Source organism: Perognathus longimembris, chromosome 16 (assembly GCF_023159225.1).
Source record: "Perognathus longimembris pacificus isolate PPM17 chromosome 16, ASM2315922v1, whole genome shotgun sequence".
Taxonomy (NCBI): domain Eukaryota; kingdom Metazoa; phylum Chordata; class Mammalia; order Rodentia; family Heteromyidae; genus Perognathus; species Perognathus longimembris.
The window spans coordinates 47,691,403-47,717,248 of NC_063176.1; the positions used below are offsets into that span (position 1 = coordinate 47,691,403).

A 25,846-nucleotide genomic window follows, 5' to 3' on the forward strand; every position below is an offset into this window, starting at 1 on the left:
AATAATTGGTGATTGTTTCAGAAGCAAGTGACAGCAGCTTATTCGGTATAAACTGGAAGTTCAGGAGGAATTTTCAGGATATTACCTGCGATGTGGTGACTGACATCCTATGCAATTCTGTGGAAATGATAGGCTGTACCTTTCTCTATTTATTAATGTAGCCAAAACAAATTACGAACTACAAGGTTTCATTTTAAGTTAATTACCGCAGTGTTAAATTATGCTAAGATAGCCTAAAATGAATATTGCTTAGATGGACAAATAATTAAATTGATTTTTGAATTACATCCAACAAGTTATTTTCCTTTGGATAATTTCATAATTAAACTACTCTGAGGTAGTTGCTATTTAAACTGTGATTGAGTCTAGACAATATAAGCCAACAATCTCCTGTTTTAGGATTGTACTAAAAATTATCATATCAAACTGCCAGATCTAAAAGATGTATCTTAGTGGTCTTTTATTAACCGCTGGGAGGTTGTCTGTCTGTCTACGTAAGGGTCTGTTCCATTATTTGCTGGTGTGAGGTTTTTCAGGAAGCCAGTATATATCTGTTTCAGAAGATGAGAAGGGGCATGTAGAGTAGATTTGTTATGTTTTATAATGCTTTTGTTGTGCTGTGCTTCACATGAGGCACACCTAAGCCTAGTTCACTTCTAAGTTCGTTTAGTGCACTTTCCCCCCCCCCCCAGACCTGGGGCTTGAACACTGGGCCTGGGCACTGCCCCTGAGCTGTTTTTGCTGGAGACAGGCACTCTGCCACTTGAGCCACAGCTCTGCTTCCAGCTTTCTTGGGTTTATTGGAGATAAGAATCTCACAGTGTTTCTTGCCTGAGCTGACTTTGAACCGAGATCCTCATATCTTAGACTCCTGAGTAGCTAAGATTAGACATGAGCCACTGGCACCTGGCTCATTTAGTACATGTACAAACTTTATAGCTCTGTCAGGTATTCATTTCAAAGTTTTGATAGTTGTGATTCCTTGATTATTTACATTTGCTCCCCTTCGACCTTATTTGCTAGACTTTCTATATTAAGTTTTTGAAGTATGTAGAGTCTCTCTTTGACGCAGTTCTCCTGGTTACATCATCTGTCACAGATTGCTTGACTCAGACTTTGCCCGTCTACAGGGTTGTTCTCAGAGCTTGCTTACTCTCCCCCGTTTCTTCTCCGAGTCACCAGCTCAGGGCTGGCTTGTGACAGCTGGTGTCAACACTGGTTGCTCCTGGTAGTGCTGGAAAGGGTATGTGAGGTATGTCTTTGAGAACCAATTACCATATTTTCATTTTCTACCTTTATACTGCTTGATTGAAAGCAAATTTCCCTTTGAGATGAGCTGTTCGAAAATGTTTTTTCACTGGAAAATATCAGAAGTAGTGGAGAATGTTATTGATACCTGTGTTTTTCTCTCACCTAGTTTCAGCCGTTTCAGCACTCATCAGTCTTGTTTCATCGACTCTCTTTCCCTCCTTCCTTTTTTTTTCTCTCCTCACAGTGCTAGAGTAATTAAAAGTAAATTGTATATACCATATTTCATTTCTATTTTTCTCAGCTTCAGCTACCCTCAGAATCACCTGGAGGTTTTGTTAAATGTAGAGATTGCTGACCAGTTATTTTCATTTTTTTATACAATAAAAAGAACCTTTGTCACCCAAAAGAACCTATGTCACCCAAATGAGCTGTAACTCTTTAATGTAGTCAGTTGTATAGTACTTGTTCTATTTTTCTTGATTGTGGCTTCTTACATCTGTGGATTTGTGTCTGGTTACTTTACTGAATTCTTTTATACAATTTCGCATTTGCACTTGATTATCTGTGGTTCACATCAGCAAGTGATAATAGGTTTATCAGTTCTGCATGTCCCCCCCCCCCCCCCCCCCCCCCGGTTCACCATTGGTTCGGGCCTGCACACTCACAGGTGGATGTTGGTGGTGACAGGCTCCATGGGAATGGCGGGAGGCTCAGTCAGTGTCAATTTTGTTTGCTTCAGCCATAGCAATACCAAGGTGGGGTGCTCACTTCAAGGCGAATTCTAAAATGTGATGGTTTTCAGACCACCAAAAATGGTGTACAGTCTGACCTTTGCTTTCTCTGAAGGTCAGCTTGTATTTTCAGATTGTCAGAGGAAAAAAAAAAACAAAACAGGCAAAACTTTTCACCCTCTACTTCATCTCAGATCAAGACAGGTGCACATCCTTGCTGTTCCTGCTTGTGCCAAGTGATGGCCATGCCTTGTGTGAGGCTCCTGTGACTGGACTAAGTTCCCTCTATGTGAGTCAGAACCTAGCTCACAGGCAAAGGTGTGTGTGTGTGTGTGTGTGTGTGTGTGTGTGTGTGTGTGTGTGTGTGTTGGTGGGGGTGGTATAGAGCAACACCAGAGCTTGAACTTTCACCCAGCTTTTTTGCTCATGGCTGGCACCCTACCACCTGAGACACACCTCCAGTCTGGCTGGCATTGTGCTAAATTATTTAGAAGGAAAAGTTTTGCAGCTTTGTCTTCCTGAGCTGGCCTCCCCAAATTCAGCCTCTTGGATAACTAGAATGATAAGCACAAGCTTTGATCCCCTGGCTTGAGCCCTGATTCCTGCTGACCACCTTGTTGGCCTTACAGAGATTTGCCTGTCTTTCCACTCAGGGCCACACTTAACAAGGATATGTTTTTGCTCCATTGTTTTCACTTTTCTCAGGAGAGTCATTCAGAGGTCCAGCTAGAAATGAAGCCAGCATGCAGTTTTGTAATTACAAAAATCCAAACTCCAAAGTCGTTTCCCTGGGAGGCTTCGAAGAAGTGGCTGAGGATGCTGTCTGTTAAATTCTGGCATCTTCACTAATAGTGCTCTTCTACAGAACTGTTCAAGGCAGCTTTTTCTGCCTTGAGAAAATGTTCTGGTTTTCCTCCTGGCCTTGAGTGGAAGCACTCAGAGAGCCAGGTTTTCCTCAGTCATAGCGGCACTGCCGATTCATAGGTCTCTTTTTCCTGCTGTGTCTTTCTCCCTTTGTTGCTGTTGGTGCTTTGCCAATTAAAAAAGAGTGGTCACAATTGTGTGTGATGATTTTCTCTTAAGCTACCCCAGATCCTTTTTTACAAGTAAAGAGATGTAATACTAGTACCTGCAGCCTCTGTCCCTCATGCGCACTTGTCATTCTCTTTACTTACTGTGCACCACAGTAAATCAGAGCGTAATCCTTGCAATCCTGGCAATGAATACTGAATTCTTACCCGGGTCAGCATCTGAGAAGCCCACCATGGCATCCTGCATCACAGAGGGCACTGGCACTTGCTAATAGTGCCACCCATGTGCTTTTAAAATGTGACTTCCAGGGCAGAACAATTCTTCCACTCAGGGCAACCACAGTAGTAACACACCTCAAGGTAATTATCTCAGTATTTTACTTCATTTTCATTCAAAGAAAGTCCTAAAGACGAACTACAGTAACAGTACTACAAGCTTGTGATGGTAGTGGTGGTGGTGGTGGTGATGATGATGATGATGGTGATGGTGGTGGAATCCCATTTGGGTGCTTATGTCCCCTTTTTCTGCTGCCTATCCCAACTACACACACTGTCAGAAATTCTTGACTTTCTGTTTAGGAGAATTCACAAAGTCCACCTGGCTGCTCTGTGCTTGCAAATGTACATAGATGGAAGGGTCTGGATCACTGGGCTCTCGTGAAAAATGGTGTACCCTGTCGTATTTGTGTTTCTGCGAGGTGTTTGGGGGAGGTGTTCTTTTGGCTTCTGAGTGTTGTTTTTTGGTTTGCTTTAGTATTATCTTGGAATGAGTTTCTCAGTGCTTCTCTTTGGGCTCCCGGCCTCATTATTTCACCAAAGTTGTATGTCTACTTGGTCAACATTAAATGCCCTGAAGTTTGTATAGTATCTGTTGGGTACTAGAACAGATCAGAAATTCAGAAATCTGCAGATGATTTGGGGCTAATTTTCACCTAGATTCTAAGCAGCATATATCTAAAGAAGAACATGGGATGTGTAATGGCCCATCCCAGGACCGGGCCACATTTCTCAGGTGGCATCTATTCATGGCCTCTTGCATGCTTTCTGATGGTCCTCGTTTTCAGCATCACAGGTGCATGAGCAGGCGTCTGATTCCTTCTAACCCTCTATGGCTACCGTGTGGCCTTCAGGGAAAGAAGCCAAAGAGAAGAAATGTGATGCCTGTTAACGCGCCTGCAGTTTCTGTGCTATCTTCCTGTGTCAGATCTCAGGAATACTTTTCAATCCAGTGTTACTGTTCACACATTCTTATCCCTTTGTGTCCTTTAAATTTTTTTTTTTTTTTTTTGCCACTGGGACAGATTCATAGCCATTCCTGTAACAGAGTCACAGAACCACAGAGCACTTTATGATCATCTGCCCTAGGGTGTATTTTGGCAATAAATCCCTTGCCTTAGTTCTTAGGCATCTGGTGTCAAATAATGAGAAAAATTGCTTGTTCTCAGCTAACACCTTCACGCTTGTTAGCCCTGTGTCTTTGTAGATAGGGGTAATTCTTTTTTTTTTTTTCCTTCTGTTTTGTGATACAGGGGTTTAAATACAGGGCTCCATATTTAGGTTTATTGTCTTCTGAAGATAATACAAAATGTTCCCGTGAATTGTGAATCGGTTTTAAAATCCGATGTTGATTGTGTTTACTACTATGAAGGAAAGTGGAGCTCAGGCCTTTCCTTCATTGCTGTGTCCTCACTGCTTAGGCACTTTGCATCTCCCATTGGCCCGCAATAAGTACCTGGTCAATGGACATAGTTAATAAACAGTAATAGTGAACGTCGATAAGCACTGAGTAAATGACCATTGATAGCTACTGGCTTCAACCTGAGGTCTGTGTCTGTGAGTAGAGGTGTAAATGTGAGTAAAGCATGGTGTCTCTGTTGCCAGGGAGATAAAATAGGGAAGTGATGGTCACTTTTGTCTATACAAAAGTTTAAGAATAGTACAGATACAGCTATTCTTTAATAATTGAATCCAGCTGTGATGTTAGGGCTTTAAGGAAGATAGGAAGACACCTAGGTTCTGAGGCTTGAACTTACACCTAGGTGGTATCCGGGAGCTTCTCGGCTCCAGGCTGGCACTCTACTACTTGAACCTCAGCTCCACTTTAGGCTTTCTTGGTAGTTAATTGGAGATACAACCCTCATGTTTTCTTGCCTGGGCTGGCTTTGAACCATGGTCCTCATATCTGAGCCTCCTGACTAGTAAGGATTACAGGTGTGAACCACCAGTGCCTGGCCTCATATCTCAAATGAGGTCTATTTTGGGGGCTGACATGTTTTTGTTTTTAACAAAGGAGCAATAGGATAACATCAGAGGCCAACCTTTTTCTGAGTCCTTGCTGTGTACCTGCACTGTTGGGGAACTTTCTACTATTTTTGGAATCTGGTCTGCCACAATTTAGAAGACAGGATTGTTGGTATCTGACTTATAAATGAAGGGAACAGAAGTCCTGAAGTATAGCCTAGGCCGTGATGGTTGCTCCTGAAAGTGCTGGTTTATACCTTTGTTCTCACCTTTTGGTTCACAGTCGGATCCATCCGCTCGATTTCCACCGCTATGTAGTACAGTGACTAAATTTCTTCCCAAACCACTGCAACCTTCTTAAGCACACATCCATGAAGAGTGTTTACACGCTGTGGAGAGAAAGGTGGAAAATCTTAACTGGGATCTCCTGGAATGATTAAAAAAAAAAATTCACTTCCAAAACAGCCATGGCATTCTGGCTTGGCTCTGGGGCTTTGCTCTACAATGAGAGGACACGCAGCATGCCAAAGCTCTGCTCTCGTTTTGTTGTTCTCTTGCCACAAGTGCCCCACCACTGTGTAATGTTGCTCTGTGGTGCTCAGGGTGTTTCTCTGTGGTGGGCCATCCCATTCACAGTCATCAGTGGTCAGCTGACTTGGCTATCTGCAAGGTATCAGAGTTCATGAAACAGGTAACACAGCATAGGAGAGGTGAGCACCTCTTGGGACCCACGCATTTGATCACTGTGCATCATTGAGCACCCACATAGTGGGGAGACAAGGAAGGAGGAGCTCAGAGTGTGGAGGAAAGTAGATGTGGAGAGTACTGCAGAAGTATGAGGACATACCGCGCACGCAGCAAACTTGAGATAGTTGAAAGTGTCTGTAATTTTGAACGTTATACGTTCCATGTTTTTAAATAATGGTTTGATTAAAGGTAACACACACAATGCGATTGAGGATTAATTTTGTTCTGGGGTCATGTGACTTCTTCCTTCAACTTAAGCTGTTTAAGGCGCCACATGGTAAACTTGTCGCTGGTGATGTGATGAGGGAGTACTGTATGCTTTCTGAGCAAAGTATTACCAAATGACTGTTTCCATGAGAAACCAGTTGAAGTGCCTGTGGGGTTCCATATCAGAAAAATACTGTAAAAAATGTGTACAGAAGATCAGTTTCGGTTGTGCCTTTAGGGCTTTGATTGTGCCAAATGGCTGGTCTTGGCTTTCAAGATCTTTCTCCTTTCTTCTGCATGCCTGGTAGCTAGGTGACGTGATGGTGGACATCGCCAGTAACATCATGTTGGCTGATGAGCGCGTGCTGTGGCTGGCACAGAGGGAAGCGAAGGCCTGCAGTAGAATTGTTCAGTGCCTGCAGCACATTGCCACTCACCGGCTGGCCAGCGGAGCTCACGTGTACTCCACAGTAAGTATGGGGATTCATGGATGTCTAAGAGACAGATTTCCTGAGGGCAACGCCAATCCAAGGGGCCAGCACTCTACCCATTGTGAGGCAGGTTTTCTGTTTCTGCTGGCCCGTACAAAATGCCTTTCTCTAAATCAGTTTAAAAGTTCATTTTGCCTCTGAGTGATCTCTTTTCTCAGTAACTGGAAAATACCTTTTGGTTTGGTGATCTGAATGGTGATCACTGTGTGATGCTTTGAAAGTGTTTCAAGGGCAGAGATGAGAGCACTGTTGTCTTGCTGTACTGGTCCTCGTCAGGGCTGTATCCAAGGTAATGTTCTGTTCTGGGTCTGAGGGTGTTTAGGGAAAAGAACTAAGTTAGATACACTCTGATATTCACAAACCCACTGGCATAGTATTCATTGAACTAAGTAACCTTAGATTTTATTTATGCTACATTGAACTGTTGGGAATTTCTTTATGTTTGGCTTACTTTTTAATTCTAGACATGAATAAATATGGCAATAATGTGTTGTTCTGATAGTCACATTCTGATCTGGCCTGTGAGTTCCATTTTCTAACTGTTGTTAGTGGGTTGTGTAGTGTTGAGCGTCAGTCATCCATTTCTACCTGTGGTTTCATAGTCATATGATTCGTGAGGTCCTTTGGTCCTTCTATGGACCTAAGGACATAATAAAGCAGTGGTGGGTGTCTATACTAACTATGTCAGCATGAGGACATACAACTGCCTATATGTAGCTGCCTATAGCTGCCTCCTCTACCTACCCCTGTGATTTGTTCCAAGCCCCCCCGCAGAGGTCTGACACCACAGATAGTACCTTTCCCTCTGTGTGCTTAGCATGATGTGTACCCATGAAGTTTAGATTCTGAATCAGTCCCAGATAGAACTATGATAACACACCATGATACAAGTATCAGCTGTGTTGGCCACTGGTAACTAAGTCTGGGGAAGAGAGCACACATAAGGAATAGCTGTAAGAAGAGTAGGTGTACTTGTGACACAGGAAAAGACGAAGAATAACAGGCTTCTTTCTTCTGAGATTTCACTTGTTCATCATGATCGTGGCTGGTTGTTAGAGCTCTGGGTTATTTGTTTCTTTTGTTGTTGTTTTCCGGCTTGAACTCAGGGCCACAATTTATGACTTGTTCACTCAAGGCTGGCACTCTACCACTTGAGCCAGACCTCTAGACTGTTTTTCTTTTTAATTGGTTAACTGGAGATGGATTCTCTCAGACTTTCCTGCCCAAGCTGGCTTTGAATCTCTGTCCTCTAAGTCTTAGCCTCCTATCTACCTTGGTTTACTGACAGGTGACAATGGAGCCTGACAATCTGTTTTCTGTTGTTTTTTTTTTTTTTAATATGTATCTTTGACTAATAAAAGATTCATACTTGCCATGTAATTTGTGAGGCTAAAGCTAATGCAAATGTTTACCCTTCAAGTGTGGGAACCAATGATTTTCTACCATACATATGATGCTTTCTAAATATATTCTATCTTCCTAATTTGTTTTTAAGTGTTTTGCACCAAAATTCACATACAGATGGAAAGAAAAAGGGAAGATACTGTCCATATAATGCTAAGAATAACTGACTTGCCTTTAGCACGGGGCTACAAAGATCCTTTAAAAAAAAAACAACAACAAACAACTAGAGGCTTAGGGTGATTTTTACAGTTTACAGTGAGTCCTGTCCTCTTGCAGTGTTTGAAAGTGAAGCTTGTCACCTGCCACTTCCTGCAGCCTCTCTGGTGTGTCTTTGACAAATGGGACACGGGGCGGTCCTCCAGAGTGTGGGCCTGGCGGCCTTTGGTATTGACAGGTCATCTATCCTGGGAGGTGTCCTGTGTTCAGCTTACTTGAGAATTCCTCTATGCCTCTGGGGCAGGCAGGTGCCAACTCCTCCAGGCAGCTTTAATGATCTAAATTACTATTCTAATGTGTTAATTTCCTGCTATGTGGACCAGCCTCTCTCTTCCCTTCCCTTTGGGAAGTGAAGCTTTGCAACAAGTCTAGGCTGTGTTTTTATTCTTTGGACCTACTGCACCGAGTTGCTCGGAGCTTTCCTTGTGTGTCCTGCATCCTCTCACTTCCCTGCCATGTCCCCTGAACCCTAGGAGGAAGAGGTCCACTGGCTGGCCCAGCTCATTTTTCTAAATAAGAGACTGACACTTTTAATTTGTATGTTCCTGAAAGATAATTTCATGGTGTTTTTTTTACACTTAGGAAAATATTGTATCCTTTCTACATCATTAGGTACTGAAACTAGGGCCTGACATGCGCTAGCCAAAACCATTTTACCACTCAGCTACATGTATCCACCGTCCTCACTTTACTTTCAATTGACTTGAAGTTTAGACCTGACTTTCTAATCTTTGTTGTTCTTTTCTTCTTTGTTGGCTTTCTTCCCATCTTAGGACGTTTTTTCCCCCTACTTTTGAAGTCTTTTTCACTTGTACTCATACTTTTTGTTTAGTAAGAGCTGCAGGTTTCTGATTTGGTTGGCATTCAGAAAGTCTCAGGCAGGAAATGCTTTCCCACTGGATTCGAAATCCCTTCTAACTCCTCTTTGCTTGACTTTCGAAGTATTCACCCAACATTGCTCTGGAAGCCTATGTCATCAAGGCAGCTGGATTCACGGGGATGACCTGCACCGTGTTCCAGAAAGTGGCCGCCTCCGACCGCACAGGGCTGGCCGACTACGGCAGGCGGGATCCCGACGGAAACCTAGACAAGCAGCTGAGCTTTAAGTGCAACGTTTCCAACACATTCCTGAGCCTGGCACTGAAGGTACGCTACATTCTCTAGACGTGTGATGCTACCTGGAGTTATGCAAACACTAAGGTCTTTGGCTTGGCAAAAGCACTTCATTGAGGGGTGGGAGAGGTAGGAGGGGTGGGGATGTTTGCTGTTGATTTAAAGAAAATTTATACCTTGAAGAGCCATATAATAACTCTTATGGCCATTGCTATTTTTGCTCTGGGGTCTCCTTTTTCCACAGGAAAAAATACTTCAAATTACATTTTATGCATGTAATGATAAAAAAAAAGGAGGAAATATATTAATAATACATATTGAGACATTTTCTTTCACGTAAATGTTGCGTTGAAAATAAAGAATCCTAGATTGAAGACATTAAAACATTTTCATGGGCCTCCAGAGCTATTATGGACCGTTGGCAACATGCCTGCTGTTCGGCTGTTGTTAACAGAGAAATCAGGCCTGAGGCTGAGCATTGAATCAGGCAGGCAGTATATCAGGGCATTTGGCAAAGAAGTGCAAGTATATGTCACACACGCACACACTCACACACATTCTCACACATACACATACGTATAAACAGAAGGCATTTTATGGACTTTTAAAGTTGGGGTATAAATGTGTATCATTAAATCATGTGAAGTACTGGGAATGCAAACCCCGATATGCTAATGGACCCCCAGCTTTTCATTAAGCTTGTGTGGCATTTTGGCTGTTGTGCTCTCTGTGGTTTGCAACCACACAGCTTTTGTTTCTAACTTGTCATTGAATGGCATTACCAACAGTATCATAGTCTTTTTTTAATGGTTGCATAATAATAATTGATCCAAGTGTCTATTAGGTGTTGATGCCCCATATTATCAAGTGAATGAATAGATTCTTGCATTTGTTTGTATTTTACCTTGGTGCTCTCCCATCAGGAGAGCTCGTTTGCTAAATTTAGAAATATTGCAGCTCCCTAAGATAATCTGAATGATCATCACGGTGTCTGATGATAACTTTTGGGACAATTGGCAGCTTTATCTGCTCATAGTAGCCCTGTGAGCTGACTTGATTCACCCAGCCGCTCACTCGTCTGCTCATTCTTCCTCATTCTGTCTTTCATCTGTGAAACTCTATACTGCAAAGGCCATAGAGACAGCTACTTGCTGAAGCCCCAGAGAGAAATGCATGTGTTTTAGAGGTGCACTGAAAATTGACGAACCTTCTGGCTTAGGTGATCATGGATGATAGGGACTAAAGATGATGAAAACTGGCTGGGCACTGGTAGCTCAGGCCTGTAATACTAGATACTCAGGAGGCTGAGATCTGAGGATCTTTTTCCAAGCCAGCCCAAGCGGAACAGTCCCTGTGAGAGTCTTTTTTCTAATTAACTTCTCAAAAACCAGAAGTAGCATTGTGACTCAAAGTGGTAGAGCACTGTTAGCCAAGAGGCTGAGGGGACAGCACCTCTAGGCCCTGAGTTCAAACCCCACAACCAACACCCCCCCCCAAAAAAAGATGAAACTGTACATTTCATCTATTCACACCCACCCCTCTATGAAAGGAAGTTTTACTGTCTGTAATCAAAAGCATTGAATGTGTAGTCCCAGATTTACCAGAGAGCAAGATTACGTTACATTATCATTCAAGCCTCGTGGAGGACAGGAGCAGGGGATGAAGGAGCATACGCTCCATGACACAAAATTAGCTGAAGATTTTAATGTCAACACTGTAAAATGTACTTAATATTTTTATCACTTTTAACAGAGGACTTTCTTCACATTTTAAACTTTATGTTAGGGCAGGTTTTATTCCTTCTGTGCTACTCTTTATTAATCTTTTGAATATGCCATTTTGGCACTACCCAAGGATTGATTGCACTAGTTTTAAATCGGGGTGTGTGCTGACATAGGAAGTCAGATCCATAAAAACGATATCTTTAGCTAGGTGCCAGTAGCTCATTCCTACAATCCTAGCTATTCAGAAGGCTGAGATCTGATGCACATGATTTGAAGCCAAACCTGGGCATAAAAGTTTGTGAGATACTTATCTCCAGTAACCATCAGAAAGGCCAGAAGTGGTGCTGTGGCTCTAGTGGCAGAGTACCAGACTCTATTGAAATATCTTAGGCAGAGCGCTCAGGCTTCCTACATGTGTTTGGAATTTGTGTCTGCCTGCGTGCTTGACACATCTGGTTGAAATTTCCAGTCTGTAGATATTCCTGAAACTCCCACACTGTATAGCTGCTCGGTGACAACAGTGGGAGACATCCTGAAAAACTCACTGTAAATTGGAAATATCCTAAGTTAAAATTTCTGAATATTTCTGAACTACTGAGCATAAGAACCAAGCAGCATGGATGCACTTCTATAGCACTAGTTAGTCACACTCCTCAGCTGACCAGGTGTCAGGGCTGGTTGATTCCCTACCCACAGATAACTAGAATATATCAAGGATAGCTATGTAGATAGATGGATGGAGAGAGAGAGAGAGAGGAGGGGAAGGCATGGATAAATTCATTATTTTAAATCCAGTGGTTTTGGCTCGTTCTGATTTTTTAATTTAAATTTTATTGTAAAGGTAATGTACAGAGGGGTTACAAACTCATTCTGATTTTAGTGCCAGAATTCTACAGACGTTAACAATTTGAGAATTGTGCATACTTTAATATGTTAGTGACAGATTGAAGGAAGTCCACTACTGTGGGGCACACCTGGAAGTCAACTAGCTGGCCCCACCTGTTTCTCAGTGTTGGGGCCACATGTGGCTAACTAAGATGGTGGTGCCTAACAACAACGCCCAGCTGCTACAAGTGTCTTTGGTTATAACCCAGAGGCGGTTCTGTGGGCTGTGACGCCCTGGCTCTTCGGCCCTGATGGACAGACAGCTCATCCCTCCCCTTCCTGCCGATCTTAGACCTGATTGGCTCCTGTGCCTTATATTAGTGGCACGTACTTGCCCAATAAACGAGATCTTGCGCTGACTTGACTCCCAGGCCGTCTGATTGTCCTCTGGTGAGGGAGGGCTGGGTGCCGGAGGCCTGCCGACCCTTCTCCTTTCTTGGCTCGTCCGGTCGGGGGGGCTAGAGACCCCGACACACTACCATTAGGGCAAATGTGTAAAACTCAAGGTTTGAATGAATACCCATTATGCCACTTTCTTTTTTAGCTTCATGTCATTGTAAACAACGAAGTGTACATGAATTTAGCAAATTTATAGAGCTTCTTGGTAAGATTCTTTTTATATGTATTCATACTTGAGCAATTTTAGTGTTAAGACTAATACTAACATGGAAGTAGAGGAGTCAGCACATGATGAAGTTTCAGCTCATTGTTGGAAAGTCAATACCTTCAGCGATTTTCTGATTTCCCGTCACATAACCATCCTCGGTCTCCCACAAAATCACTATCACAATTCTGTAGCCTTTTGTGCATTCACAGCCAAGGTGTATCTCGTCCTCACCACCATTTGTTCCACAGGTCATCAATTGTGTTCAACAGGTGAGATATGCAGAGCTTCAACAGGATAGACAGTGCCCACCAGCTACTAAACGATAAGACCAGTCCTTGAACCCTGCTTATCTCATATCGCCTGTTCTTTTCTTCAAGGTGCACCATCCTCCTATTGTAAATATTCCCAAAGAATCTTTTTGAATGTACTGGGGTTTGAACTTAGGGCTTTGTGCTTTGCTAGGCACGTACTCTTGCCATTTTAGAGTCATACCTCTACCATTCAGAGAATCTTAAACGAAAAATTTCCAGTTTATTCACTACAATTTATATTTGTGTCTATGTTATGGTTGTAATCCATGTGTTTTAAAATAAATGCATGGTTGAATGTGATTATAATATTATTGGTATAGATGATGGTAACTGCATAGTCCATCATCCTTCCATCCTGAGGATCTGTCATTATTGTTTAGTAATAATGAATAAAGATTCACTTAAAAGATATATTAGAAGCCATAAAGTAGTTGTACAAAGGAGTTACCATTCAACAAAGCAGTTTATAAATACAGTGCAACTTGATCATTGTGAGTCCTTTCAACATTCTCGCCCATCCCTCCTCTATCCACCCCTTCCCTTACTCTTCTTAATTTTATACGCTATATATTGGATACTTGTCTGCATTTCCCCCTCCTCTCCTCTTCATTTGTCCACCTCTTTCCCCCTGATCGCACTACATCCCTTTTGAGTACCCCTTTCATGGCGTGTTATTTTTTTCCCCCCAGATCTTTGTTTCCCTGGGCCTGACTTCCCTCTTCATTTTTTTTTCCCCAAGTTCTTCCATTTCTTTACCAGTGCTACAATATCATTGTTTCTAGTGGATAAGTAAAATCCCATTGTGTATATATACTACATTTTCTTGATCCATTTGTCCAATGAGGCATGTCTGGGCTGATTTCATATGTTGGTTATAGTGAATGGTGCTACAGTAAACATGGTTGTGCTGGTGGCTTTACTGTGTCCTGGTTTATGATCTTTTGGGTAAATGCCCACGAGTGAAATTGCTGGATTGTAGAGTAGTTCTGTATGTAGCTCTCGCTCATTCACATGCTAGGATATTTCTTTATTGCTTTTTAGGGCTTTACAAGTATAAACTCACAAAGACTTTTTTGGACTTAAATATTAGTTTATTTAGCGCTCTTTCTGGCTATCTGTCTCTTTTTCCTAGTCCTTGGGCTTAAACTCTGGGCCCCAGCGCTGTTTCTGAGCGCTCTGTGTTTAAGGCTAGCACTCTACACTTGAGCCACATATGTAGCTCTCTCTTCACAACAGGTAGAAAGCAGTAACATTGTTCAAGAATCATTGTACGCATAAACTGACAGGAATAGTACTTATAGATAGTTTTTAAAAACTTAAAGGAATTAAAATAAAAATAATAAAATAAATATATTTTTAAAAGAGCACTTCATGTTGTTCAACATTTAAAACTGAGGTAATTAAACCACCACCTTCTTTCTTAAAAAAAAAAAAAAAACGTGTTTAGTGTGACTCTTAAAAAAATCAGTTTAATATGACTAATACTCTCCAAGAGAACTATACTTTGTTTTCATGAAATTTGGTGTAAAATTACTTGATGAATTTTTATAGTAATTAATTTAAGTAACACTGTATTACAATTTTGAACGTTAGTAGATTTTCCCCCTCTTCATGTGCCTCATTATGTACTTAAGAGAAATTTTATACTTCGTATAAATTTATTAGGTTAGGGAATGGATTTGTAATAAAGTTTGTTTATTTGCGAGAGTAGTAGATAACTTCTAATGCTTTTTCTTAGGCAAAATAATGTCTGCCAAATACTTGCACGGCATCCTTAACATAAAAGTTACACTTAAACTTCCAGAAACCATTCATTCAGCAGATATTTATAGGTGTCTTGTAAATTTGTTGTAAGCACAGCAGTTAAGTAATTCTAAAGTCATTCATTAGCTTTAATAGAACACTTTTTTAAGCAAATATGCCACGCTGACTTGGTTAGTTTAAAAATGGTGAACTATTTTTAGCAAATAGGATGCTAGAAAGCAGTAACTTAGAGGGTGTAAAAGAAGGAGGTGCAGCCCAGAGTCCTAGACGAGGGAGTGGGATATGCCCACAGTGGCCAGAGTGACAGAGAGGGGTGCCGAGTGTTCTGTGAGTCCAGGAGAGGGGGGCGATGCAAGACCCTGGCTCTGCAGACAGAATTTATTGTCCACAAAAGCCAAGACTTCGTAAAATCTCTCCTGGAGTCCCTCTTTTGTCATTGAGTTCCGCCTTTTCCCTTTCCAGCTGCAGGACCTGTTTATAGACAGGCAGCAGAATAATGAAGAGTGGTATGCTGCGGTCAGACACCTTGGCCCGTGCTACTTGGAGGGGAGACTTGAGAAGCTTATGTGGCCTGTGTTAACTGTACTCACATTGTTGATTTCTATGTTTGTCCTTCTTTACTGTATTTTGTCATTGTAACATGGACGGGCCCTTGGTCTGTTTAAGCAGTGTACCCTGTCATGGGGAAATTAACTGTGTACTTGGAAATAACGATCTTACTTCTCAATCTCTTAAAAATAGTTTGTCCTTCTTTCTGTTGTTGTTATTGTTTGTTTATTTGTTTCTGGTGAGGGTCTTAGGGCTTGGACTCAGGGCTTAGGTGCTGTCCCTGAGCTTTTGTGTTCAGCTAGTGCCGCAGTTCTGCTTCTGGCTTTTTGGTATTTTATTAGAAATAAGAGTATTACAGACTTTCCTGCCTAGACTGACTTTGAACCAAGATCTTCAAATTCTCAGCCTCCTGATTAGCTAAGATTACAAGTGCACCACCAGTGCCTAGCACATCTCTGTATTTTTTAATTTTTTTATTTATATTGTTTGGCATTGCTTTAATCTTTCCTCTAACTTAATTGGTTGTTTGTATGTACATTTTTTTACATGCATTTTTAGAAAATGTGTTCTATAAAATTAAAGAGGTCATACTATATTATTGATAAATAATAATAACTAATAAATGATATAATTAGAAGGATTTCACAACTATGTGACGTTCTTCTCTTGTCTACATATCGATATGGTGCCTTTATTAAAAAAGTGATAACCTTGGCTGATGTAAATTTTTTGTGTATGTTTATTTTCAGAACACTGTCATGGAGGCCTCTATTCAGCTACCTCCTTCCCTCTTCTCACCAAAGCATAAGAGAGAAGTCAGACCAACCGATGAGTCCCTCTTCAAGCTTCAGCTCATCGCCTTTCGCAACGGCAAGCTTTTCCCGGCCACGGGAAATTCCACCAACTTGGCCGATGATGGGAAGCGGCGCACAGTGGTCACGCCTGTGATTCTCACCAAAATAGGTTTGTATGAGGCCTCTTCCCCAGAGAACTCAGGACGGCCCGCTAGTCCTTCAACACTTGTATTTCTTCCTTCTTGTTTTAATGAACCACCAGTAACTAAAGATCTTGCTGAGTACCCACTAGTGTCTACATTGACATTTATTGTTTATGAACTGCGTTTCAGAAATGCCGCTCTTTCCCATTTCCTCCAGATGGTGTGAGCATAGATACCCACCACATCCCTGTTAATGTGACTCTGCGTCGAATCGCGCACGGAGCAGATGCCGTGGCAGCCCAGTGGGACTTTGACTTGCTGAATGGACAGGGAGGCTGGAAGTCAGATGGGTGCCGTATCCTCTATTCTGATGAAAACATCACCACGATTCAGTGCTACTCCCTCAGTAATTATGCAGTCTTAATGGTATGGAGTTGTTAACCGTGTACATGAACACTAAAGATTCTGAGATATATATATATATATATATATATATATATGTATATGTATATATATCATACCTGTGCATAATTGAGCTTCAGATGAGGAATTTAAATTTTAACTCCAAATTAATTGTTCCCTGTAATTATGTAAGAGTTGATGTTTATATTTCTGGATTTAAAGGGAAACTGAATTTTACTGCCAAGTGCAATAAATGGGGTTGTAGAGTTAGCATAGGCATTTTCAGTACTGGGTCAATCAGTTCAGCTCGACTCTGACTTCTTAAAACAGGACATGATCTTAGGTTTGTGTAAGTCCAGCTCTGTCTACACAGAGAGATAGAAATGTATTGTGTAGACACACCTTTGCAGTATGACAGGTTTCGGTGTATTTCTGTACATGCACAAGGTGTATTGGAACTTCTCCTTACCTGTGAGAGATTCTTGGCAGGAGATTTGCCAGTTTGCTGTCTTGAATCTTTTCCTAGCTAAAACACATCATCCTTATTGATTCCTCCTGAATTTAGAACTAACTTTGAGTTTTATGACTGTGACAGTATTGACATGAAGCGTGTCTTTCAGTTTCAGTGCCCATGGGTCTGGTAGTGTTTTCTGTTATTTATTTTATTGATGATACCTATTAATTGTTTTGCCAAATAAGTTGCTAAGAATATCAAAGAAGAGGTCTATTAAATAATGTGATAGTTAAAGCAATTATTTGGTTCCTGAGCAGTTAATGATGACCTTAACTATACTACTTGGGACTTTGGGGGGACGGTTTTAGGTATGTGATTCAGGGCATCAAGGTGCTTGGCAGTTGCTGATACTTGAGCCTTGCCCACATCCATGCCTACTTTATTTTTCAAGTAGATTCTGAACTTTTTTCCAGGAACAGCCTCAGATGGTGATTCTCCCTCCTAGAGCCATCCTGCATAGTTAAAATCAGAGGTGTAAATTACAAGCCCTGGCTTACTGAGGGAGACAAGATCTTCCTAACTGTTTTTGCCTGAGATTGTAATTCTCAAACCACAATTCTCCCAATCTTTGTCTTCCAAATAGCTGGGATTACAGGCTTAGATGACATAAACACAAAGATTTAAAGCAACAACAACAATAGCAACAAAAAACCCCAAGGATATGTGAGGCCTCCAAGATAGTAACTCCATATGAATAAGTTCTAATTGTGGTGAAATGGATAAAATCGTAAAGAATTTTTGTAAAAATAATTATAACAATGATCACTGAGCTAGACACCAGTTGCTCTCACTTGTAATCTTAGCTATTCAGGAGGCTGAGATCTGAGGATCTCAGTTTGAACCCAGCCTACAGGAACGTCCCTAAGATTCTTACCATTCTTACCTCCAATCAACCACCGAAAACCAGAAGTGGTGCTTGGCTCAAAGTGGTAGACTGCTGGCCTGGAGTAAAAAAGCTCTGGGACAGCATCCATGCCCTGGGTCCAAGCTTCATATCTGACTAAGGGAAAAAAACAAAAAAAAGAATGCTAAAGAACTATCACTGAATTGGACACCAGTGGCTCCTATTGGTAATTCTGTTACTTGGTTTGAAACCAGCCTGTCATAAAAATCCACAAGACTCAAAAAGATTTAGCGTTTTTTTTTTCCCTTAGTGATGTTTCAGAAGTTTTGCATGTTCTTAGTACTTCCTTCTCTTTTCTCCTTGTCATAGAAAGTTGTAGTTTATCTGCCTGGTGTTTAATCTTCCTGTATTCTGTTTCATCCAATTTATTTATTTATCTTATTTTTTTCCACAAGGCTAGCACTCTACCACTTGAGCCACAGTGCCACTTCCAGCTTTTTCTATACATGTGGTGCTAAGGAATCGAACCCAGGGCTTCATGCATACAAGGCAAGCACTTTACCACTAGGCCATAGTCTCAGCTGTTTCATCCAATTTATTGGTGAGGCTTTCAGCTGAGTATTTTTATTTAAACTTTTTATTTCCAGAATTTCAGTTTGATCTCCAGGATTCTATTTCTTCATTCGTTTTCCTTTCCTATGCTGAATTGCTTTTCTTATTTCATTCAGCTGATTATTTGTGTACTCACACTCTCACTCAGATTTTTCACTCACAACTGATGCTTTGCCACTTAAACCATGCCTCTAGTCAAGCTCTTTTGCTTGTCACTTGGAAGTATAGTCTTGAGGATTTTTCTGTCCTAGTTGATTTCAAACTGAATGGTAAGATTACTGGTTTGAGTCACTGGTGTCTGAATTGGTGATCATTCTTACAATCATTTTTAATTTTTTTTTTGAGATTTTATCCACTATGATCAGAGTTTCTTTGTGTGGGGTTACTGTCTTAGAAGCATCATGTTTCCTTGTTGTTTTCTTTTATCTTTCTTGTGCTTCTGCATTGGGATTGCTGTACCAAGGCCAGGTGACTGGTCTTGAAGGTTTTCATCTGGAGTCTTTGAATGACAGCATTCTTCATGTTCAGGCAGGACTGGAAAATAGCAGAGCTGAGGTGCAGCTTCTCCCTGCTCAATGTGGATTACAACTCAGTAGCCAAGCATTTGTCCCTAGGCTCAGACACCAGGCCCAATTGCAGCCCTACTTAGAGAGACAAATCTCTTGTAGTTACTGTGTGGCCATGACATGGCCAATGAGAGATAAATTTTCCACTCTTGTGTTGCTTTTACTTTATAAACTCCCTTCTTCGTGTATTGGGAGCCACTGGTACCCACAAAGAGTTACACAGCTATGTGCTGGGCAGATTCCCACCCATTGTCTTTTAAGGATAGCAAGCATCCAAACATGGGATGATCCCCACCCAAAGGGTTTATGGGTGTAGGGAAGAAACAAAGTAGTGGGTTGTGAATTGGAGGTGGGGTTTTGAGGGACTCAGGTACTCTGCCTGCTGGTACACTGACTAGATTACCTAGCAAGGAATACAGATTAGCTATTTGGTGACATCACATTCTATACAACTGCAAATAACTTCTTGAGCATGTATCCTATTTGGCCCAGTTGATGATAGGTAAATTCTTTTAGAAGTTAGACCCTTTAATTGTAATAAGTGTTCTATAATTTCTAAGTATTTTACTCTTTTATTTGTAATGTTAGTGTTGATAGTTTATGAGTCTCTTCATGTCTGGCTTTTGAAAATTCATATTTTGTTATTTACATTAAACCTTTACATTAAAACATGAAACATTAAAATACAAAACATTTTTTTTCTCAGTTTGTTTTCTCATTTAGTTTTTGAATATAGAATAATCTGAAACTAGTTTATGTTGAAAGAGAAACAATGCTGTCTAAAATGCCTGTAAAAGTTAACCAGAAAAAAAGTTGAGCAAAGGAAATGAAACACAAAAATGGCATTTTATAAGCTTCACTGATACTGTACTATGCTAAACTTTTATTCTTACTAATCTAATACCATTTTAAACATCATTTTTGAACTTCCTAGCTGTTCCTCTAAACTATTCAAATTAGTATAATCCTGTTCTACAAGGAATAAGCTATTCTTTTATCTTTCAGATGTTTTAATCTTTTAAAAGATGTAATATACAATTTTCTGAAGGTAAAATACAGTGGTATAATTTTTTTTCCTATTTATTTTCAAAGAACATCCTGTTTTCCCTGGTGTAACTGTGCCACCTAGAGGCTGAAGAATGAACTGTATCAGAAATTGTTGACTAAGAATAAAAGTTGGTATAAGGGATTTTTGGAGTTGCTAATTTTTTTTTTTTTTAAGGCAAAGTTAATGAAATTACTCACACTTAAGCTTAAAGGTGTAGCTCAAGTTGTTTGCTTGCCTGGTATGTCTGAGGCCCTGAATTCTGCCCTCAGTACTACAAAAATAAAATTAGGGCCACTTTTCAGTAAAGTTACGTCTAGAGTAGAAATATCTTTACAAAATTGAAACTCCACATCTTCCTCTGAACTCTTTATAATAAAATAAAATTGTATATATTTTTTTCTTGAGTACCATCTTAATCCGTTGTTTTATGTAGATGTCTAAATGTCTTTCTTGGGAAATAATATGTGTACCTTTTCCTGATGTGGTTTGAGATTGATTGCCTTGAAGATAAACAGTCATGTGCCTCATTCTATTTTCTCATTCCATTCACCAAGAAATACGAAACGAGCGCACACTTGTTTATCCTCCTTGGTCTACTGATGATTTTCTGTTTTCTCAGGGTCGGTGTGTTAAACGAAAGCAAACTTCATTCACGCTGTCTCTGCATGCCAGCAGTGTTTAACTTTTAAATAGCATATTCCCTCAGACCAGATGTTTTAAATTATTTCTGCACATTCACGTACAGTGATAACTTGAACTCTCACCCTGTATCATCACACCTTGTGTGAATTGAAACATGAATATATATCCCACGTCCTCCCATTATATACAGAGGTTGCACGTTGAAGTCGTTGTCAGCAACATTTTTCCCCCCATGGGTCAAATATTTTATTTTTATATTTTTATGTAAAAATAAATTTTAACTAGGTGATGATGATCATATGTATACATATATATGCGTGTATGTGTGCATATATTATTATTATAACTTTTTTGGCTGGTCCTGGCATTTGAACGTATTACATTATATTTGCTCCACTGCGTGAGCCACACCCTCCATCCTTTATGTTTTCACTTTAGTTATTTTTCAGATAAGATCTTGTTCCTTTTGTCCTGGGCTGGCTTGCACCATGATGCTGCTAGCTGTATCTCTTAAGTAGCTGGGATTGTAGGCCTGAAGTACCACGTTGGCCTGATGACATATACTAAAGAGGCTGATGACAGTGGAGGTTGTATCATGGTACTCAACCCTTGTGTGATAGGTACTCCTGGTACCTATATGTACATTGACTGATTTGGTCCTTTAAACAACCCTAGGAGGTCTATATACTACCACCATCCCCATCCTCAGGTATCGATACAGAACTGAGGTGTGGAGGGGTCAAGTGAAATCCCTGAGAAGCTAGTTGGTTTTGTGGGACAATCTAGTTTCAAATTCTGTGTTCTTAACTATTCTGCTCAATTTCCTTTCTCAAATCTCATAGCAATATAAATATAAAAGAGCTTCCTTTTCCTTTTTCTTTGCCTTTCAGTATTATTTTATGTTTATACCATAGTTTACCTCTATATTTCTCTGTTCTGTTTGTTCTCAGTGGTAAGGTAAATTTTCCTGATGTGGTACACACATTTGGCCAACACCAAAATCGAGGTTTATTCCGACACTTAATAGTACTGTGTTTCTAGTTATTTCCCATCCACTGTCTCAAGAAGTGCCAACCTTCTGTTGTGTGGGGACAACACAACAACTTCCTGTTTTTCACTTTATGTAAGTGAAATGTACAATTTGTACTCTCCATGCCTATTTCTTTTCTGATTATATCTGTGAGATTTATCTTTCATCTTTGTACATAGCAGCAGTATGCTTTTTATTGTAGTGAAGCAGTCCATTGGATGAAAACATCTGAATCTGTCTGTTCTATTGCTAGTGGATATTTGGTTGTCAAGGAAAATGGTATACATATTTTATGTTTTGTGCTACATACACACACACACACACACACACACACACACACACACACGTTTTTGATGGGCATGCGTGCTCAGGAGTAAAGTTGCTAGATCGTAGACCAGCCACTCACCCATAAGCATGGTGCCAGTCACTCCAGGTTCTGGCTAATCCTCTGTCTTTGTGATTTTGTGATGAGTATTTGTGTGATGGAATTTGGGCGTTTCACCATGGTTGTAGTGTGCATTCAGTGGTAACTGAAAGTTGTTGACACCTGTGGATTTTCTTACTGATAATTTGTGAAGCTGCAAGGGATCTTGCCTATTTTTGGTTGAGTTTGTTGTATAGAGGTTCTTGATAAAGAATTTCAAACATGAGCTGCTTGTTGAATTGATGCACTGGGGGGTGTCTGCTCAGTCCATTGCCTTGCCTCTTTCTCTCTTAGGCTTTTTTATTAACAGAGCTGCTTAGTGTTTCTGAAGACTAATTTCTTAGACCTAGGGTTTTGTTTTGTTTTGGAATGTAATGATGTTGAAGAAATCTTGTAAGCTCAAGAGAATCTCCTTCCTTCTCTGACTTAAGGCTTTCCAGTGTCTTTTGCCTCCTCCATGTAGGACCACAATTTAGCAGACACTGACTTTGTATGTAGTATGAGGAACAGGAACTGGAAAATCTTTAAATGATTCTTTAAACTTGACCTATTTTCTAAAACATTTCTGATCTCAGGTCTATTTTGAATTGAATTTTTTATTGGTAAGCTTGGATTGCATCCTTATTCTGGTACCAGTAAATTGAGATAATTGTTGATCTTAATTTTTCTTGTGACTGGTATAGTGATAGTGAATAATTTCAAACTTCCCTGGGCTTTATGTTTACAGTCATTGGACTGGTAGGCCCTCCCCTTGCTCTGTCAAAATTAGGCTTGAAAAATCTCTCCTCTCCTTTATTTGGATCTTTAATAGGACAGATCACCTGTGACATTTCCCACACTGAGCAGCTTTCATTTTTTCAGCATTGGTGTAGTTAACTTCTGTGGAGAACAGTGCTTTTGACCTCCTGCTTTATTTATTTTCTTTAATTCTGGGCCATGTAGACACATGACCAAGATCAGCATTGGCCGAGGGCTGTGGTGGAGAGCACAACTTGGGTAGAGACTTTGCCTGTTTTACTGATGGCCAGGCTGCTAATATAAATAAACATAGGGCTACCCTTTATGCCCACAGTGTGTCTTCTGCTTTTATGCAATGTGTTTGGCAGTTTTTAATATCAAGGCAGAACCTATATTTGCTTGCTATTGTAATTGAGAACAATTTGATTTAGATTTCTGCTTTATCTCTCCTTGTAGATCTTGGGCATGTTTGCTATACTAATATCCTGATCTTCTACAATTGCCCGATATACTCAGCTATTTTCTTGTGTTGCTCAATTCTCTCAGTTACTGAGTTTTCCATGCATTTTTAAGTGAAAAGTTAAAATTTATAATTTTTATATAATTTTTTATATAATTTATAATTTTTATAAAATTTATAATTTTTGAAATGTTATGATTGGAATGGTTAGTATGTACCTGCGTAAAAGCTTCAATTTGCCTCTTTTTTTTTTTTTTTTTTGCCAGTCCTGGGGCTTGGACTCGGCCTGAGCACTGTCCCTGGCTTCTTTTTTTGCTCAAGGCTAGCTACTCTGCCACTTGAGCCACAGCGCCACCTCTGGCCATTTTCTATATATGTGGTGCTGGGGAATCAAACCTAGGGCTTCATGTATACGAGGCAAGCACTCTTGCCACTTGGCCATATTCCCAGCCCTTCAATTTGCTTCTTGATCACCATATGCTAGAGGATTTCCTATGTGACTCTCTGCGTGTGTTCTTGGTATCTCTTCAGCAAGACTTCTAGGTGTCTCTTCAGCTGGAGTTCTAGATGTGTTTTCAGCTTGGTTTCTAGGTGTGTCTTCAGCAGGTGTTCTAGGTGTGTCTTCAGCATGAGTTTAGGTGTGTCTTCAGCTGGAGTTCTAGGTGTGCCTTTAGATTTCTAGGTGTGTCTTTAGTAGTGGCACCCTTGGGAGTAGCATTCCCCGTGACTGTGGCCAAATAGCCTCTTTCTCATTCTATATCACATTGGCTTGACTTCTGACAAAGTCTGTTGTTTTATCTTCTCAAACTTGAACTTTATCAAAGTGGAATTGTGATGTTTTATTAGTTAATACCTTGCTTAGGCAGTTTTTATTACAGTCTGCGCAGGACTGTGGGAGTTACATTTCCACGTTCTTTCTGCCCTTCTGTAAGCCCTATGAGATGACTTTACAGAGAGGCACTGGCCTCCAGTTGCTCAGTCTTTTCCAGAATCTGAGGCAGGCAGTGCATGAAGGTAGTCTGAAAGCTAAGTCCCAGATATTGAAAGTTCATCCTCACTTATTAACTCAACACTGCCACAGCAGCTTTTTGTAGAAATTCAGGAGAAACGTGTCTGCACTCATTTTCATTTCCTCAACATTTAAAAAACTCCTACTAATATTCTGGACTTTTTAGAAGAACATGAGTGTCTTGACGTACCGAGGCCATAGACAGTTGTGGGTGATAGTTTTCCTCTGGTCTTGCCCCGTTGTGCACTGAGTTGATGACCCCAGATTCCTCTGAGGGCTGCTGGTGTGTCCTGCTGGCCCCCATATATCTCTGTCCCGCAGTTTTCTGCCCGCCGGGCCCCAAGCTCATGTTTGTCAGGTAAACAGATGAATTACAAATTGGAGTTTATGGTGGTGCTGTCAAGTTGAAACTCAATTTCCTGTGTTCTATCTCCAGCTTCCCATGATGATGATCTTATGTTCAGACATTGGTCAGTAATTGTTCATCTTTTGTTAAAGTGAGTGGTTTGTGCAGTTGCCCTGATGCAGTCTTTTTCTGTTGACACTTTTTTATGACTACTGTCTGATTCTTCCCTGGGAAAATATGTTCATTCCCTCTGTATACTAAGCTGCTTTCCCTCTCCTTGATTTTGCCACTTTCCCTTGCCTTTTCTTCTGGTGTTTCTTCTTTCAGGTATTTGATGAAGCGTTTCGGGACTAGAGCCCTTGCTCACATGCAGTAGGGGGTCAGTGCAGAAGGGAAAGCCAGAAAAGGGATCTGCCGAGTCTGTAGTGTTGACACGTGCAATCTGTGGCCCTGGTGGGGTGTCCCAGGCTCTGTAAGAAAGGGAAGAGTTAAGGTTTCTGCCTCTTGTTTTCCTTTCAGCCAGGCAGTGTCTGTCCTGTGTTTAGAAATGTAGACTCTGCAGCCACATGTGGCACTATCTGCCTTAGTTTTTCAAGCTATAAAATGGGGACAATAATGTACCTACCTACCTGTGTGAAGTGTTAGGCACAGCCATTGCCCAGATTCTGAAATGTTATGTGAGTGACTTGCTTGATTCTTCCCGGGTTCTTCTTTGCTCCCATGACTGTGCCACTCATTTTTTTCAGCAAATATTGCTGACATCCAATTATTTTTGTCTCTCCTGTGGCTTTGCCATCTGCCAGGACAGGACCTATCTTAGCATTATGTCTCTGAGGGCCACTCCCGGTGTTGGTTCCATTTGTATTAGTGGAACTTGGAGCTGACCTCTGATAGCTGTGGTTCTTGGGGTGGGATGGCACACAGACCCTGCTCTCTCCTGTGCTTTCTTAGCTAGTGACTACACATGCAAGTGTGAAAAGTAGAAGGTCTTCATCAAGGAGG

At 40.8% G+C, this 25,846-nt stretch overlaps 1 protein-coding gene across 2 annotated transcripts in view; it reads left to right on the forward strand.

The window, feature by feature from the left end:
- The window catches only part of Adgra3 (adhesion G protein-coupled receptor A3), a 102,384-nt gene that overhangs the window by 63,166 nt on the left and 13,372 nt on the right, over positions 1–25,846 (forward strand). For both annotated transcript variants that reach the window (XM_048363860.1, XM_048363861.1), the window contains 4 exons: positions 6,517–6,678; positions 9,262–9,465; positions 16,022–16,235; positions 16,427–16,635. In XM_048363860.1, the coding sequence (XP_048219817.1) occupies positions 6,517–6,678; positions 9,262–9,465; positions 16,022–16,235; positions 16,427–16,635 (789 nt within the window). The remainder of the gene's footprint in view (positions 1–6,516; positions 6,679–9,261; positions 9,466–16,021; positions 16,236–16,426; positions 16,636–25,846) is intronic.